Here is a 19,280-nt window from a genome sequence, read left to right on the forward strand (position 1 = left end):
TCCAGGCCACCCATTCTCCACTTCGATTCCTTCCCGGCTTCTCTCCCCTTGTCCCTGTTTCTCTCCTGCTATTTTCTACTGTCTCGCTCTTTGCTTTTTCTGCTCAGCTGTGCCTTGGAACCAGGCTGGGGCCGCCTCCTCTCAGAGCTGCGTTTGCAACGTGTGGGCCCCTTGCCTGGGAGCCAGTGTGGGAGGAGAAAAGTGATGGCGAGAGGGGGCTTCTAGCAGAGAGCTCACAGCCTGCGAGCTCTGGGTCCAGGTCGATACCTGGACGTTTAGGCAAACTGCTCCTTTATTTTTGTTTCCGCTTCCCCATCCATGAAGCTGGATGCCTTTAAGGGGAGTTTTCGGGAGTGGGTGGATGTGTGCTTTGCACAGGTCTCAGAGCTTGTTGGGTGCTGTCCCAGGGGGATGAGGCGTGTGGGCCCACACCACTCATTTCAGGGCTGTCCCTCTGCTGTCTCCACAGGACTGCGATGTGCCGGTCCTAGCTGCCGTCTGAGAGGATGTCCGGGGTTTCTGAGACCCTGAGCCGAGTGAAGGTGGGCACGTTACGTCGGCCTGAAGGCCCCCCAGAGCCCATGGTGGCAGTGCCAGTAGACGTGGAAAAGGAAGACGTGCGGATCCTCAAGGTCTGCTTCTATAGCAACAGCTTCAACCCTGGGAAGAACTTCAAACTAGTTAAATGCACTGTGCAGACCGAGATCCGGGTGAGTGTGGTGGGTGCTGCCTGCTCCGTCCATTTGTCTGTCTCTCCCTCATCTTCCTGGGCAGCTGAGCATCCCTCCTTCAGCCTGGCAGGCTCTCCTGTATCCACCACCTGGGCTGGGGGCCCTGGAGGGATGTTCTCAGCCTGCCTGTGGCTCCAGGCCTCCTCTCCAGGGCTCTGCAGCCTGAGGCACAGATTGTGTAGCCTTTGTTTGAACCCCAGATCGTTTGCTTAAGCTTTGATCTGTCTCATTTCAACTCATTCAATATTTATGAGATTTGAGGCTCTGCAAGGTATGTAAGCTCCCCCCACCCTCACAGGGTTTACACTCTCATGGAATTGGAATACACAAGTGATTGCATTGAAAATAGAACAAAAGTGGTTTAGGACATGCGCTGCGTGCTTACAGAAGGGAGCTGTGAGGCGTTTAGAGGATGCTCATGAACTAGAGATGCCCTCGACCAGGGGCATGGTTGCCAGGCCCTTTCTGAGGCAGTACTTCAGCTGGTTCACTTTCACCCAGGGCCTCGGAATCTGTTGTGCAAATCCAGGTACCCACAGTCATCAGGGCACCTAGACACCAGGAAGCCAGTTCTCTTTAGCCAAACGTGTAAGAACTTGTCATCAGAAGCAGAGTCACAATACACAGATTGATTTTAAATGCTACGTTTATTGAATAATTACTATGTACATGCCTGACTCAATCCCTTTACATTATCTCATTGAATCCTCCCCACAGCGCCATGAGGTAGATACAATGAGGATATCCCTTTCCACTCTCAGAATATTCCTTTCTGATGATGCAAAAGAAAGCCAAATCGATTCTCCAGAGTTTGCTTAGTGGGTTTGTAATTTGAACAAAGGAAGCAGGAGAACCTTGGGAAAACTGCGCAGGTCTGAGAAAGCTGGATGAACCATCTCCAATCCTCTCATCACTAATCCTTCCCTGTCCTGGAAGTCAGCATCCCCCAAACTCAGTCAGCGTCTTTTCTGCCCGGTGCTGGCAGCAGCCTCTCCACGTCTGTCCCTTTGGCTGCCTTCTGTCTGTAACAGCACACGCTGTACTTCAGTACACCCGAGCAGGATGTAATTGATTAGGTCACTGTCTTAGCCAGTTGTCACAACTGATGATGGTTTGGTTCTTCCCTCTGTTTCCTATAACTGATTTGATTAGGGCCTTGTTTGCATCTTATGGTTCCAGATCTGTAGGTACAGTTGTGTCCCGAGAGCAAGCCCTGGGCACCTTCCTCCAGGAGGATGTTTTCATGTCTCCTTAACTGTCTACTTCTTGAGTCTTCCTTTGGGTGTATCATCTTTGCAGATAGCTGATGCCATCTACCGTGGGGTTTTCGAGTTTAATTTTCAGAAGGCAACCTGATTCCCATGTTCGGAGCACCTCCCTGCTTTTTTGTGCTGAAACCCAAAGAGCATCTGGTTAGACCAGATTAGAGCGTTTTCTGTGGCATTATGATGCAAAGGGACCCTAAAGGATTGGTAGATTGGAAGAGGCAGTGCTGAGGAGAGCAGGGGGCTTTCCAAGAGGAAGGGACAGCAAGAACAAAGGCAGGGAGGCTGCTCATGGGAGCCTCCAGGGAGGCTGGAGCATGGGTTATATTTAGAAAAGTATCTAACGTCAAGATCAGAAAGGAAATTTGATGGCCAATAAGGGAGGGCCTAGAATATCAAGCTAAGGGATTTGTACTTGGACAGGTATTAGAAACACACAGCTTTTAAGCAGGGAAGAAGCTTTCCTGGAGCTGTCTGATGTCTTGCTAGGTGTCTAAGGGGAAAAAATACAATAGCCTACAGAACGGGCAGTGAGACCCAAGCTTAAGAAGAATGGCTAGCTCTTGAGGCATTACCTGGAGGGGCGTGAGAACAGAGGTGGAACAAAGAAAGAAGCGATAGCCTTCTAGGTGTTTATGTCCCAGCCTTGTGATTTTGCCTGTTTCCAATCTGTCCTATAGGCAACATGTCACCTGCTTATTGCAAACAGCCATGGCTTTCAAATCACCTAGACTTTGAGCCCGATACTCCTCCACCCTTACTGGTTTTATGGCCTTAGACCCAACACAACTAACCTGGCTCAGTCCCTTCACTTGGGGATTATGCCCACCTGTAACCTTGTTGTAAGGATCAGAGGTGATAGATGGGAAGCGTCCAGCATATGGCAGGAGCTCAATCATTGGAAGCTATTGACTGTGTGGGTCATTACCCTGCTCAAGAATCTCCAAGGGTTTCTAATCATCCATAGAATAAAGTTCAAATCATCTTCTTTTAGTGTTTATCCACTTATCTGTCATATTTTCAAATAAAGTAAGATGATCAGATTTGTATTTTGAAACAGTATGTAGTGTCCTGCAAGATGTTAAGACGTGCATGCTGGAGAAGGGTTTTTATGGTCAAAGAAGTTTGGGAAATGCTTGGTTAAGCAATCCTGAACCAATTCCTTTGTGACAGGACTTCTCAGAATCTTAAATATGCTGTCGTGCATGGTGGGTCACCAAGAAAGAGCCACAGAGGTGATGTTTTCTTAAGTCAGCCATTCCTTATTTGCCTAAGAAACCCTTCTCTTAAAAGTTGGACAACCAGTTCTCTAGGAAATCATTTAGGGATCCGTTTTTCCTAAACTCTGACCAAAGTACAAAAAGGGTAGGAGAGAGGAAAAGCTGGTGAAAGGGAGATGGATTAGGAAGCTGTGGCCATAGTGTGGGCGGGAAATGATGAACTAGGGAAGTGGCATTGGGAACAAAGACAGGTCAACAGATCTGAGTGCATCTAAATAGGCAGAGTCAACAGAACTTGATGATTAACTAGACGTAGGGAGGAAGAGAAAGGAGGGAGACAAGGACGACTCAAGCTTTTGCTTGGGCAGCTGAATGGGTGTTGATGCCATTCATTGAGATACCAACAGAGAAAGGAAGGGTGTTCTGAGATTTCAGCTTTACATGTGTTGTGTTTGAAGTGTTTATGAAACACACTCATTGAGGAATGTGGGCCTGGAGCTGAGGAGGGAGAAAGGACCTAGAGGTGAGGATTTGGGAGTCATTCTGCAATGGATACCATATGAATAGGTAGGATCACCCACGGAGAATGAGCAGAGCAAGAGAAGGAGTTCCAGTTAGGAAACCTTGGGAAACCAACCTCGAAGTGGCTGGTAAAGAGGGACAAATGAAGGGAAAAAGAAGAATCATCCAGAGAAAGGTGAAAAGAACCAAGAGAACAGGAAGGTGACAGAAGCAGAGGAAACTTTGAGGAAAGAGTGGTTAGCAGTCAGACACTCAGAATGGTCAAATCAGATAAGGCTAAAAATAGGTTCATTGACTTCAGCAACAGGTGCTATGATGATCTTCTACTGGGCAGTTTCAGTGAAGAGATGGGGGCAGAAGCCATCATGCAGTCAGTTGGAGAGTGGAGACAGTGAATGTTACCATTTCAGAGAGGTTTTGCTCATGAAGGGAAGGAAGGAGGAAAAGGCAAGAGGAACAGTGTTACCGGCAGAGGAAATGGCATGTGCTAAGATCCTGAAGTGACCAACACACATGTCAGGTTTGAGGCTAAAGGATGTCCAAAGTTGACTAGTTAGGCCATGCTATTGATTTTGGATTTTACCCCATCTTCCGTGGGAAGCCACTGATACAGTTTAAACATGCGAGTGATATGAGATTGCATTTTTAAAAGGTCACTTGGGTTACATAGTGGAAAATAGACTGGAGAAGGCAAGAATGGATGTGAGGAGATGTTAGGTGGCTATTGGCGTGGCGTGATCCAGATAAGAGATGATGATAGCTTAGATTAGCCACGGAGATGATGATGATGATCATGATGGTGATGATAATGTTGATGGTGTTGATGGTGGTGGTGATGATGATGATGATGGTGGTGGTGGTGGTGGTGATGGTGTTATGGTGATGGTGGTGATGATAATGATGATGTTTATGGTGATGATGATGATGGTGATGATAATGTTGATGCTGTTGATGATGGTGGTGATGGTGGCAGTGGTGGTATGGTGTTTATAGTGATGGTAGTGATGATGATGGTGATGGTTATGGTGATGATGATGGTATTGGTGATGGTAAGGACTGATGATGATGATGATAATGTTGATAGTGTTGGTGGTGGTGGTGATGTGATGGTAGCAATGATGATGATGGTGGAGATGGTGATGATGATGGTGGTGGTGACGATGATGATGGTGGTGCTGCTTATGGTGGTGGTGGTGGTGATAATAGCAGCTACCGTTTTGAAAGCACATCATATGCATTATCTCCTCGACTTCTCAGAAGAACCCTATGAAGCACATACTATTATTATCTCCATTTTATATATAAGGAAACAAGGTTCAGAAGAGTTAAGCAAATTGCTAGTAAGTGGTGGAGACTGTTTTCAGACCCAGGCAATCCACCTCCAGAGCCTGCACTCTTAACCACCATGGTCTATGGAGAGAAGTGATTGTAATCTAGAAAATTTAAGAGAGGAAAATGAAAGGTTTTGCTGATGGACCAGAGATGCAGGAATAAAGAAGAGGGAGGTGTCAAGAACAACAGCCCTAGGAATTCCCTGGAAGTCCAGTCGTTAGGACTGCACGCTTTCACTGCCGAGGGCCCGGGATTGATCCATGGTCGGGGAACTAAGATACTTCAAGCCACACGGCATGGCCAAAAATAAAAATAAAAAAGGAAGAAAGAACAGCAGCCCTAGTTCAGGTGGAGAAAGTCCCACTCCCCAAGACGAAGAACACTTAGGAGAAACTGGTTGGGGAGTGGGGAACTCATAGGTTCAGTTTCAGACCTGTCAAGTGCAGTTGGGATGCTCTAACATTTTCACATTACATTAAATATGTGAAAATATTGAGTAGGCTTTTTGATATATCATTCTGGAGGAAAGAACTGGGCTGGAGAGAGACATCTGAACCTTCTCAGCCTCTGGGTGGTGGTTAGAGCCATAGCTATGGGTAAGTTCATTAATGAAGGAATCCTGAATAATTTCACCATCCATTTCACAAGTTTGTGTTGAAAGGGAGAAAGAACGCTCTGGAGAAAGAAAAAGGAAATCATCACGCTCATACTCAAGTGAGAGAAGAGCTAGAGAAAGGGAGAGAGAACGACAGAAGAAGGGATTGCCTCCAATTAGATCTAAAACATTAAGTGTATGTAGTACTACTCTGTGGGTAGACAAGACGGCAATGCAGCAAGATTTACCCAACCTGTTTGAAGAGTTTGGACAGATTGAATCCATTAATATGATTCCTCCCAGAAACTGTGCTTATGTATGCATGGTTCATTGACAAGATGCATTTCAGGCTCTTCAGAAACTTAGTTCTGTGTCATATAAAATTGAGTCCAAGGTCATTAAGATAGCTTGGGCTTTAAACAAAGCTGTAAAAACAGAATACAAACAATTCTGGGATGTGGATCTTGGAGTTACATGTATACCATGGGGAAAAGTACCTGACACCAGGCTGCTTATGACCTGGAAGTATCATCAAATCCCAAAACCCAGAGGCACTCCCTGCTTTCAATGGGTTTTGAGTTCAAGGGCTCACACTAATGAATGACATTGACCCCCACTAATGAATAAACCTTTACAAATGGAGGCAAGAGCTCTGACAAGAAGACAGAGATTCTGTGAGAGCATAGAAGACAAAAGAGCTTGGTCCAGACATCAAGGAACTGCTTTGCTGTTCTAGGCCTGTTTGTAGACGCTGTGTCCGGTCGTGTAGGTCCAGACCAGCTTCCCTGCCTGAGAATCTCCTGGACCGGCCCGTCCCACCCGCTGCTTCCACAGAGCATTTCTTGCAGTCTCCTTGCCTAGCTGGGTTTGCATCCTCTAATGGATTTTTCTACTTCCAGCTCTCTATCTTCTTTCACCATCTTCTCTGTGTCAAAGTACTGCCATCCCTTTCAAGCTGGCCAAGCACTTGTCCTTCTATAAGAACACTCCTAAAATTCTGACACCTCCGTACAGCTGTGTCTGATCAAATGGAAGCAATGGAGAATCGCCCTGGCACAGTCCATGTGGTAAAACATTTCCAAAACATGGTTACTCCATGCATCCTTGCTGATTTCATGTTTTCCTTTTTATTCTCAGCTTCTTTCTATACAAATGTAATCTCCTCAGATGCTTTCTCTGGGTTGTTAAAAGCTATGTAAGTAAGCTCTGGCCCTTATGCTTAGGACCCAACAGAAGTGAGACAGGTGTTGGAGGGAAGGGAGCAACGTGCCGAATGAGAAATGGATTTTGTTCTTCTTGATTTTCCATTTCCCCTTTGTTTGATATTCATAGGAAATTGTGTTTGTTTGGGAGCTCTGGAGCTCTGGAGCAAGTGGAGTCTTCTATCATTATGTATTTTTCTAACATGCTAATTTGCTTGTCTGGGAAAGGGGTTAAGATAACACTTTGTAAACAACCAGCAGAGTGCCACGCAGATGTGCCCACACAGGACGTCTCTCTTTGACTCTTACAGCCTCTCCTTCATTTCTCTCTCTCTCTCTCCCTCTCCCTGCTCCTTTTCCCGTCTCCACTCTTACTCTCTTCGGGGTAGGTTGACCATATGTCCCGGTTGTATCAGACAGTCCTAGTTTACACACACTGTCCAGGGATGACTATGAACAGTGCCCCTGCCAATCTCAAGAGCATCATGATTCGGAGGATAAATGGTCACCTACTGCTAATTGCCGTTCTCACTCCTCTCTGCCTGGCACACTGACTTGCTGGCTCGTGGTGTTTTTCCCTCCCCTGCTGACCCCAGCTGACCCACTCCCTGCATGGGCCCATCTGTATCCATCAGTGGACCATCTGTGTCTCATACAGGAGGGCCTTGAGCAGAAAATGAGGCAGTTGTGTGTGATATGGTGTGCTTCCAAGGATGCCAGCAGAGCGCCCACGTTCAAAAACCCTCTCCCTCAGCCAGCCTCTATCATGCTGAAAAGCCACGATCAAGACCCACCCTTGTTTTGTCCTGAAGCATCACCCCACTTAGCATCCACATTTACATCCCTGGGAGGGTTAGAGACGGAGCCATCCTGTGCCCTTCCCACTGGTCCAGTGGTGTCCCCTCCCCTCTACAGCAGGGATTCCAGGCTGCGGGATGGCCAGCAGGTGCCGCTCACCTGGTGTGTGAGGAGAGCACAGTCCAGTCCCAAAGGCAGCCTGCTCTACACATGCCTGGACTAACTGCCCTCCCTGTAGATTCAGCGGTCATACAATACATTCCAGAATATTCCCAGAGAAGGAGATTTCAGATACTGCGACCCACTGTCCCTGCACTAGACTCATCAGACATTCATCCCAGTTACTTTCAAGTTTAAACCTATCACTTAACCAGACACAGGGTGTTATGGATTGAATGTGTGTTCCCCCCGATCCCCCGCCCCAAATCCATATGTTGAAGCCCTAACCCCCAAAGCAATGATATTAGGAGGTTGGCTTGAGGTCATGACAGTTGGACTCCCACGATGGCTTAATGTCCTGAGAAGAAGGTGAAGAGACGAGAGCTCTCTCCCCTGCCATGTGAGGGCACAGCCAGAGGGTGGCTGTCTGCAAACCAGGAAGAGAGCGCCCACCAAGAACCCAGTCTCCTGGCCCCTTGATCTTGGACTTCTCAGCCTCTAGAACACTGAGGAATAAATGTTGTCACGTAAGCCACCCAGTCTGTGGTCACCTGTTGTAGCAGCCCGAGCAGACACAGGGGCAGCAGCTGCTTGTGGTCAGAGGAGTCTCCAGGCCACAGTTCGTGGACCCACGTCCTTTGTTTCCAGAGCAATCCCCGCTGCCCTCTTCGCATGTCTCCGCGGGCAAGACCATGAGGTTGAGGTGCACGAGGAAGGGAATTCGTGACTCCTCGTCCCAGGAAGCTGCTGTCGCTGAAAGAAAGATTACCCTAAAGCGAATAACGGAGCCACACAAGGCCAGCTCCCCACACATGAGAACAGCCCTGGGAAACCTGAGGCTGTTTTCATCCAGGAAACCACGGACCGACACCACAGAGACACTCACAGTGCTATAAAAAGAGGCACATTCACAAGGACCCCCTCCTTTCTGTACCCCGTCCCCATTTCCTGTATGTGCGCGGCAGGCCCGCCCACCCAGCCCCGACACCTGCAGAGGCAAGCTCGAGGCGGACGTGCAGCATCCTGGGCCCCTTTATTCACTGTGCGCCCAGATTCATTCCGTCCACAAATTAGCAGCCAGGTGCCTGTGCTTACGTTTCTATTTTTAAACAGCAGTAGCATTGCTGAATGTCCTTGTTAGGTACAGGCTCTTTTAGCACATCCAAATGAAAGCTTTCACAGTAAGTTATGTTAACTTTTATTATTTTGCTCTTCAATCATTTTTTTTTGAATTTTTGAATTCTGTTTTATTTATTTTTTTATACAGCAGGCTCTTATTCGTTATCCATTTTGTACATATTAGTGTATATATAATTTTTTAAAAATTATCCCTTAGGTGTGTGAAGAACTCAGAATTCGTATTGCTGTTGTTATTTGTTTCCTAGGGCTGCTGTAACAAATTACCACGATCCTCATGGCCTAAAACAACAGAAGTGTGTTCTCTCGCAGTGCCAAAGGCCAGACTGTATCAAGGGGTCGCAGGACTGGGCTCCCTCCAAGGCTCTCGGGTGGAATCCTTCCTTGCTTCCTTCAGCTTCTGGTGGCTCCAGGCTTCCTTGGCTTCTGGCTGCATCACTCCAATCTCAGCCTCATCTTCGTATTCCTTTCTCTTCCTTTCTCTTCCTTCTGTGCGTCTCTCCTCTGTGTGTCTTTTATAAGGACGCTTGTCATTGGATTTAAGAGCCCCTCAGATAGTCCAGAATGATCTCATCTTGAGGTCCTGAACTTAATGACATCTGCAAAGACTCTTTTTCCAAATGAGTTCACATTCACAGGTTCCAGGCCTTGGACTCATCTTCTGGGGGCCACCATTCAAGCCACGACAGCCACCAGTTGGGATCACTCTGGCAGTTGCTGCCACCCCCATTCAGGGGCACACAGACACACGTACACAGCACACAGGGGTGTATGAGCATTTTGCACACGTATGCACACCCACAGTGATGCAAGGCTGAGTGTCGGAAAGCGACCGCAGGCTGATGAAAGCTTATCACTTTTCCTTGCCCTTTCCTGGGATTCTCAGTTGCCGGCCGGCTGTGGGTTGTCCCCTCCCTGGCCTGATTCCCGTGACACTGACAGGCTGTATGTCGCCACAGGCTGGTCCCTTGTCACTCCTCAGGCGATCTCATCCAGTCACATAGCTTGAAATTCTCATTTTACCCAGTGGTGCCCAAATCTGAAACGCTGGCTCCAGCCTCCTCCCATAACTCCCGGCCACGTGTCCACCTGCCTTCCTGCCATCTCTGCTGGCCGCCCAGCCTCCGTGCGAAGAATCAGCTCAGAATCCTCGCCTGAAACTCTGCTTCTCCTCCAGTCTGTCCGGCTCCACTAACTGCAGCTCTGTTCTTTCAGTTATTGTGTCTCAGGCTTTCGACCTAGGAGTCTTCCTTGAATTCTTTCTTCCTCTCACACTCTGTACTTCATCCATCAGGAAATCCTGTCTGCTCTACCAGCAAAACATATCCGGATTCTGACCATTTCCTTCTCACCACTTCCGTTGCCTCTTCCCTGGTCCAGGCTGTCAGCATCTCTTACCTGGAATGATGCATTCACCTCCGAACTGCCTCTGCCCTTATCCCCCTGTGATCCATTCCACAGGTAGCGGCCATGGTGAATTTTTAAAACACAGGTCAGTTGGAGGGATATATTTAAGGTATAGCTTCGAGCATATCACTGCTCTACTTTAAACTCTCTGATGACTACCTTCCTCACCCAAAATAAGATCCAGAGTCCTTACCCTGGCCTGCGACAGGGGTCAGCAAGCAAGGCCTGCAGGCCAAATACGGCCCACCACCCATTTTTGTAAATAAAGCTTTATTGGGACAAAACCCCACTCAGTTGTTTACTATTGTTTATGGTGCTTTTGAGCACAAGGGCAGAGTTGAGTAGTTGCAACAGAGACCATCTGGCCCACAAAGCCTAAAATATTTACTACCTGACCGTTTATAGAAAAAGTTTGCCGAGCCCTGGCCTGGCCCTTCTGACCTTTTCCCCCATCACTTTCCTCCGTTCCCTCCCCACCTCAGCCCCACTGGCCTCTTCACAGTCACCCAGATGTGCCAAGCACACAGGGCCTACTAGATGCCCACCTCGGGGTCTCTGTGCAATCTGGTCCCTTTGCCTGGAAGGGTCTTCCCCCACGAGGCCACCCCTCTCTCCCTGACTTCCTTTAGGGATCCATTCAAATGCCGCCATATCAGAGAGGACTTTGCTGGCCACTCCATGTAAAACAGCAACCCCACCCGACCCCTCCCCCGGCATCATTCTTGTGCCCTTACCTGTTTTGTTTGTCTTCCTGGCACTTATCAGAACCTGAGATATTATTATGCTTATTTGTTTATTGTTAACCCCCAAGAGAAAATAAGCTCCATGAGAGAGGGACGTTTTGTTTCCCCAGTTTGCTGAATTAATTAATGAGTAGTTATTTAATGATGGATGGATGGATGGATGGACGGATTCCAGTTATGAAGCCCACAGAGACTGGTTAGAATTCCACGTCTCAACTCCAGATTCCAGTAAGGGAGAGGGAGCTTCAGGCTGACCTGGTGTGTACAGGGGGCGGTGTCTGGGGTCAGTGGCATTAACTGTCAAGAGGTGCTGTGAATAGGGTGTGGGCAGAGGGGTTCATATAACCACTGCTACAGTCTTCCCAGATGAGGCAAGCAATCTGAAGTCACCAGGGGGGTTGAAATGTTGTCCAAGTCGCATCCAAATTCACTGAATCAGAAGCTCAGGGGTGCTGGGACTGGCCGCTGCCCTAAGTACCCACTTCTGCCTGCAGGATGCCTACCTGGCTCACACGCCCCCGGGAAGGATTCTCAACCATCCCCCAGGTGGGGCCCCAGGGTAAGAAGTCATGGTAGAGGATCTGAGAACTCACAAGATACTCAGAGTCTTGGAGGGTCTGTGAAAGGATGACAGGAGCAGGCTTGATGGGGCGGAATTGAAGACGAGGAGTGTAGGTGGGCATCAGGGACTTGGAGGTGGTACATTGTGCTCCCGTTTCCCTCATTCAAGCACTTGACAGGTTGCATCGTAATTGCCTCTTGTCAGTCTCTAAATGGAGGTGGCCTCCTGGAAAGCAGGGGTTATATATTGCTCACCATTATCTCCCCAGTGCCTACTTACAGCCTCACACAAAGTAGGCGCTCAGTAGATGTCTGTATAATGAATGAATGAACAAGTGGATGAGCTGAGCCTACAGAGCACAGATGAGACTAGGAATCTCCTACATCACTTGATATAAAGACCAAATAGGAAGTTGGCTGGAAGGAAGTTCAGCCTTCATAAATGATAAAGTGTAGGAGGGTTAATAGAATTTCAGCTGGTTTCAAATAGAATTTTCTGTACACTCCTGGGCAAGTCACTTGACCTCCTTGGATCTCAGTATCTTCATTTAAAATCAGAATCAAATTAAGAGATCTCTAAATTTACGTAAGCCTCTAAAATTCTGGTCTAAGTTTTATGAGCTTATTAAAGTCTGAATAGTTGAGTATCTGTGGAGTTGTAGATTTTATTCTTATGGCTGCATCAGTGAGGTTTGCTCTCACATATGAGCTTCTAGGATCTAGAAGGCAAAACAGCCATTCAGCTTAACTTCCATCAAGACCTGAGTGAATTCGGGCCATTCTTTTTCTCTCTAGCCCTGTGACATTTACTGTCTAGTCAGCATTTTTATTTTATTTATTTATTGGCCGCACCGTGCAGCACTCGGGATCTTAGTTCCCTGACCAGGGATCGAACCCTTGCCCCCTGCAGTGGAAGGGCAGTGTCCTAACCATGGGACCGCCAGGGAATTCCCAGCATTTTAATTCTAGAGTTTTATATTTTACAAGGAGTTTATTCATCTCTTAAAAGCTGAGCCTATAAGCAGGGGAGGAGGTCTCCACCGGGTAGCACGTGAACCAAGCTCATGGGCATAAGCTATGGCATTTGTCTCAAGTTGGAAGCTTATGTCTTCTCCTGTCATTTAACTGTGGATTTGTTATGCCTAATCTGCTAAACCAAGCCCAATACAATAGCTAAACTTAGACATTTATTTTTGAAGAGATTTTTTTACAAGTATAAAATAAATACATGAGAGACAAACATGAGAGGAAAACTATAAATCATTATCTCTCATGAATGTATATGCAAAAATCCTCAACAAAATATTAGAAAATTGAATCCAACGATATGTAGAATGAATACATGTTCACTCAGTAACAATAATAATAATAATAGCATTTTATTTAGCACTATTATGGGCAAGGCATTTTGCTGACCTCTTTACTTGTATCATTTCATTAAATCCTCACAAGAACCCTATGAAACAGGAAAATTTTTACATTTTGCAAATGAGGAAACCAAAGCAGAGAAGTTAATTTGCCCAAAGTCACGAAGCAAATCAGAGACTCTGACTCTTGAGGCCATTCTCTGAACCACTACAATATATACAGAAGTTCAAACACAGGAAACCCAGAATGAAAACACATATGTGTATAATTGCACCCCTGCAAGACAACACTGTTAACATTGTGATATGTTTCATTCTGGACTTGTTTATTTCTACTTCTATCCCTATCATGCTTTGTATATGATCTTATATACTACAACTCCCACTAACTGTAACAGGGAGTTAACAAGCTCTTTATACAATTTTACAAACTAGCACATAAACCCTGTGTGGTCCTCCCATCATTTTCATGGTCCTTTTCAAACTGTTTGGATTGGTTGTCTATTGTGGGGCTTTTGCTGTTTTTAAAATTGCTACAGTGAGTTTCTTTGTATACAGAGTATTTCTGTATTTTAAATCGTTTCTTCAATTTATGCTTTGGCTGCCATAACAAAATGTCACGGGCCTGGGGGCTTAAACAAGAGAAATTTATTTCTCCCAGTTCTGGAGGCTGGAAGTCCAAGATCAGGGTGCCAGGATGGCTGGGTTCTGGTGAGAGCCCTCTTCCTGGCTTGCAGATGGCTTTTTCTTGCTGTCCTCACATGGCAGAGAGAGAGAGAGCTCATCACTCTTGTGTCTCTTCTTATAAGGGCACTAATCTCATTCATGAGGGCTGCACTCTCATGACGTAATCACCTCTCAAAGGCTTCACTTCTAGATACCATCACATTGACTATTAGGGCTTCAGCATATGAATTTGGGGGTGACACCAACATTCAGTCCACAGCATGCTTCCAGGCATAGAACTAAGGCCAAGATATAAACACATTTCAGGTTCTTGATACAAAACATATACTCCTTTGGTATCTGTCCTTGCAGTAGGATGGGAGCTCTCCGGGGCCGGGACTTTGTCTTATTCTCTGCTATATCCATAGCACCTAGAAGGGGGCCTGATACGGGGAATGTGCCCAGTATGTAATTGTTGAATGCGTAGGTAAGAATCATTGAGAGGTTTTCTTGTGTAATTCTTGGTATGTGCAGAAGAAAATAGGTACCAAATAGACGAGTCGGCGGTTCTCCCTGGGGGCTGTTCCACATCTCCTGGAAAGTGGTGTTTGGAAACGTGTACGGCCTACTTTATTTTGCTTGTCACGTTGTCATCACTGTCAGGATGACCAGGGCCAGGGGCAAGACGTTCATTGGGCTGCAGCCATGGGTGCTGACTAGCACCACACAACAAAGAATCATCGGGCCCCAAATGCCAACGGCGCCCGTTGGGACTCACTGATGTGAGTTATGGAGCATTATGGTGAAATGAACACCCCAAACCCATCGCCCTGTGTGAGAATAAAACCTCACTAGTCACGCTGAAGTGACTCGCTCTGAGGCAGACACCACACGCCACACAAACAAATCGGTCATTACTTTAAGAGATATTTTGGTAGGAAGACTTTTTCAAAGAAGTTCCTGAAGTCCTCCTGGTTCTGTCCTAATGGACCTATCACATTCTTCATCCCTTCTAAATCTCAGCTTGGCATCCAGAGCCTTTCCTTGTAGGTTATTAGTAAATCCAAACATTTGACATAATAGTGTTATTTTTAACAGAATATTTTTCAGAGACGCCTCTTATGTTCGGTTCAAGTTATTTAAAAAGAAGGCCTCTTGTTGCCTTTTCCACCTGTTTTTGCACTTTCTCAGACCCTCACTTCCTGTCTGCACGTGTAGCAGAAGGGGAAAGGAAGGAGCCTGCTATCGTGAGCTTTCGCCCTAGGAACATAAAGCCCTTCGTGGCTTTCTTGCTCCAAGCAGAAGGAAGTCATTTTTCTCTGCATTTTTTCTTCTCCGTGGCCACGACCTGACATCCTCCAAGGTTCATTCATCACTCGTCAGCCTCCTGCCGCTGCCAGTACCAGCTTAAGCTTGGAAATGGTCTCAGATCCCTTTTCCAGAGATAGCTTTACTCAGCCACCTGCCCCTCTTCTGTGGATCTGAAGGACTGTTGGAAGTTACCAGCAACCATGGCTCCCTCCTTGACCACTGCTCAGCCAGTTACTCCGTGGGAGTGGATCCCGGTCCCAGGGCACCAGCTCCCACTCAGGCTGGGAGAGTCTAAGGAGCCTCTCTGCCCAGGGACCCTTAGACTCCATTTCAGGCTCTCAAATATATGTCTCAGTTATAGACTTCTTGAGTTCATTACTCCCCAGGATGGCTTGAGCCATGCTTATCCTTTCTTCTTTGTCCACCCATCATGACCATGGCCAGCATTTATTTAGCACTTACTGTGTGCCACCATTAGGCTAAGCTCTTTGCGTGTCTGGAACCCACATAAACCTGGCCAGCTTGCTTTTCCCTTGAAGCCAGTCTCAGTGGTATCACATTTCCAAAAAACTATTAGTCTGTCATGTAAAACTAATTGGAAATCCATTTAAATCTTTACTGAAAACTCTTTGGGGAAAAATATCATTGAGGGATCACTTTCAAGATAAACAGAAAAATTTCTTAAAATTTTTATCACCATTTCTTAATATCCAATAGGGTTGGCTCCCGTCCAAAAATATCTTTACTTGCATTTTTAAAAATTTCTGAAATCTAGTCCACGAAGGCTGTTATCTTTCTCCCCTCTATTGCTCATGGCAATATCCATTCTTTTTTTCCCCTCAGTCACTTTTTGCTTCTTCCAGTGTGTAAGTCAAGTTCAACTGGATTGGAACCTCTCTGCTTCACGCTCCCCCATTACCAAATTCACACGACAGAAGTTCAAGAGTTGCGTGGTGCATGGAAACCTCCTTAGATAATGGAGGGGGGCAGTGTCACATGTTTATAATTTTATATCTGCTCCTTTTATTTACATCACATGTTATCTTATCCAATCCCACCCAAAAATCTCACGATGGAAGAGATATGCTCCCCATTTTACAGGTGAGGAAATGGAGATTAAGTGACACGGCCACGACCACACAGTCTTGGCCAGATCCAGTAGACGCCAAAGCCTTGGTGATGTCACTAATCACCACACTCCTGATCTCTTGAACATTTTTGAATGTGGGTCACTGTCCCTCATTAACCCCAACCTGTTATCCAGAGAGCTGGCTCCTATTCATTTAATCATTCATTCATTCCTCAGGTATTTGAGGATCTACCTTGGGCCAAGGACTGGGCTTGTAGAGGATAATATTGTTTCTAAGGTTTGGCTTTTGACCTTGCATTTGAGAGGTTAAAAAGGCAAACATCAGTAATTGTCTTAGTTCTAATTGGTAAATGTCTGTATTCATTTCTTAGGGCTGCTGTAACAAAGTATCACAAATGGGGTGACTCAGAACAACAAAAATTCATTGTATCACAGACCTGGAGGCTAGAAGTCCAAGATCAAGGTGTCGGCAGGGCCATGGTCCCTCTGAAACCTGTAGGAGAACAGTCTTTCCTTGCGTCTTCCTAGCCTCCGGTGGGTTGCTGGCAATCATTAGTGCTCCTGGGCTCCTAGAGGTATAACTCAAATCCCCCATCTTTACATGGCATTCTCCCTGTGTACATGTCTCCCTCTGCGTCCGAATTTCCCTTTTTTATAAAGACGTCAGTCATGTTGGATTAGGGCCCACCTTAACTACCTCATTTTAACTTGATTAGTCTGTAAAGACCCTGTTTCCAAATAAGGTCACATTCTAAGGTACTGGTGGTTAGGATTTCAACCTACCTTTTGGGGGAGACAAAATTCAACCCATAACAGCATCTTGTAAGATGTGTGTGCAGACTTCTTTGGGAACCCAGGGGCGGAAACAAACCCTGTCTAGGCAAGTCAGGGAGGGCTTCCCAGGGGACCTCACAGTGCTAATGGGCCTTAAAAAGGATAACTTGCAGCTCAGCGAGGGGGAGGACGGGAGGGGAGGGGACCAGGTGTCCTCCAGGTGGGACATGCTGGGCTTGGAGAGAAAGAGAGTAGTCCTGGGAGGCGGGCACTTAGAGTGCATCATGGGTGAGCGTGGGAGATGAGGCTGGACAAAACATACAGAGGAAAATTCCATAGGGCCTTTTATGCCTCACGCTAAAGAGTCTGGATCTTATCACATAGAAATGAGGACCCAGTGACAAAAGTCACCTGTTTAAAATTGCGTTCCATCTCAAAGGAATATCTTTTTAAAGAGAATTTAAGCAGGACTTTATAAAACTAAGGCTTCAAGTTATTAAAATTTTAAGTTCCATCATTTTTAAAAAGAGGAGCATTTTGCCTTCATAAACCAAAGAGTAAAGAGGGTGAGTCAATTCAAGCCTGGAAAACAAATGAAGGCCAGATCCTCAGATGGGCTCCCGCGAAGCAGACCCCGAGATGCCCTTTGCAGGCAGGAAGCATCAGTAAGCCCCCGTGAACCTCACCTGCAGGGAATGACAGGGCAAGAATGGGCGGAGAGAAAAGTTGGGCTGTGACGCGGCAGCATCACAGGGAGCACGGGAGCTGGGATGGCCCAGCAGAGCTGTTCCAAATTAGGATGAAAGGACAGGGCCTTTAAACCCCCAGTGTAACCAGTCAGTGGATGCAGGCTGCCCCCAGTAAGGGGTGTGACCTCAGGCAAGGTGCAGGCACTTCTGGGGGAGGGAGTGGGGGATACAGCTGTCAGGCTGTTCCTAAAAACCCAGCCACTAACATGAAGTACGTTTCATAAGCTCAAGCGAGAAAAACCAAAAAGCTTAGGTATTTTATAAAAAGAACAATTAGGTGAACCTGAGAAAATCACGAGAATACAGAGATTACTACAGAAGTTATAAAATGTGACCGAGGTACAAGGACTATTAGATCAAAGCAACAGAGAAAGAGGCAAGAAACAGCCCCAAACATATAGGCCCTGAATGTTAGATATCCTGCTGAAATCAAACTCATTTTCAGCCATACCTCACGCTATATACAAAAATCAATTTCAGATTTAAAAAATGTGACTCAGGGGCTTCCCTGGTGGCGCAGTGGTTGAGAGTCCGCCTGCCGATGCAGGGGACACGGGTTCCTGCCCCGGTCCGGGAAGATCCCACGTGCCGCGGAGCGGCTGGGCCCGTGAGCCATGGCCACTGAGCCTGCGCGTCCGGAGCCTGTGCTCCGCAACGGGAGGGGCCACAACAGTGAGAGGCCCGCGTACCGCAAAAAAAAAAAAAAAAAAAAATGTGGCTCTGCTCCAACAAAAGAGTGAGAAAGTGGATTGAGTAATTAATTGCTTGGGTGACCTTTTTCTCTTTGGAAATAAATTGTTCTGGGCTTGGGGACAAGCATCTAGTCCTGTTCCTTCTTTGTTTCTGCCCGGCAGGAGGAAATACCAGAGAATAGGGAGAGAGGTGAAGGCAGTTTGGGGTCTTCACGCTATTTGATAAAGCCAATAAATCAACGTCAGCCAAGCAGGAAGAAAAGCCATAGAAACCCCACTGTGTGCAAGAAAGCCTCAGAAGCTGTGAGCCATGGGCTGTCCGGGGGCCTGCTTTTCAGTAGCCCTCAACGTGGGTGGAAGGAAAGGTTTTTCCTGTAGCAAAATAGAATCCTGGGCTTAGCTAAATAACAATTGATAAAATGAAGACAGCTTTTTCTTTTCTTTTCTGTCATGTTACATATGGCAATTTTGTGAGTAGGTAAATATCTTATACTGTTGTTTTTAAAAGTGATTTATTCATAGAGAAAGAAATATGGAACTCATTAATGACAAATTGTGAGCCGTGGGCGGAGGGCTGGTTTTGCTGCTCCCACCATTTGCGTGAGACGCTGTGTGAATATGAGAGAAGAGGCAGTGAAGGGTGAGGGAAAGCCAGGGCTCATGCAGAAGGGATCTCCACGGGGAGATCGTGTCAAAGTTTTTTCTTTTAAACTGATTTCCCAGCCCACTCCGGGGCCCCCACCACTTAAGCTGCTTTCCTCTTCTCACCCCCTGAATAGAAGCTTCTTGAGGCGGGGGCTCTGTGTGAGCTCTGGGGCTCCTGCTACACTTTGCAGAATGCATACGTCATAGATAGTTGCTGATGGTTGGAATGAAGGAACTGTCTGCAGCTTCATAGGACAAGGGCAGGGAACAGCAGGAAGGAGGCTGCGGCTCGGGGAGCTTGTCATCCTACTAGA

At 46.7% G+C, this 19,280-nt stretch overlaps 1 protein-coding gene across 1 annotated transcript in view; it reads left to right on the top strand.

The window, feature by feature from the left end:
• Positions 1–19,280, top strand: part of PTK2B (protein tyrosine kinase 2 beta) — a 127,042-nt gene that overhangs the window by 64,872 nt on the left and 42,890 nt on the right. Inside the window, exon 2 of the mRNA XM_082842216.1 lies at positions 470–710. Within this exon, the coding sequence (XP_082698342.1) occupies positions 507–710 (204 nt within the window). The 5' untranslated portion in view covers positions 470–506. The remainder of the gene's footprint in view (positions 1–469; positions 711–19,280) is intronic.

The sequence above is a fragment of the Leucopleurus acutus genome (genome assembly GCF_964270905.1).
Source record: "Leucopleurus acutus genome assembly, chromosome: 7".
NCBI classification, from domain to species: domain Eukaryota; kingdom Metazoa; phylum Chordata; class Mammalia; order Artiodactyla; family Delphinidae; genus Leucopleurus; species Leucopleurus acutus.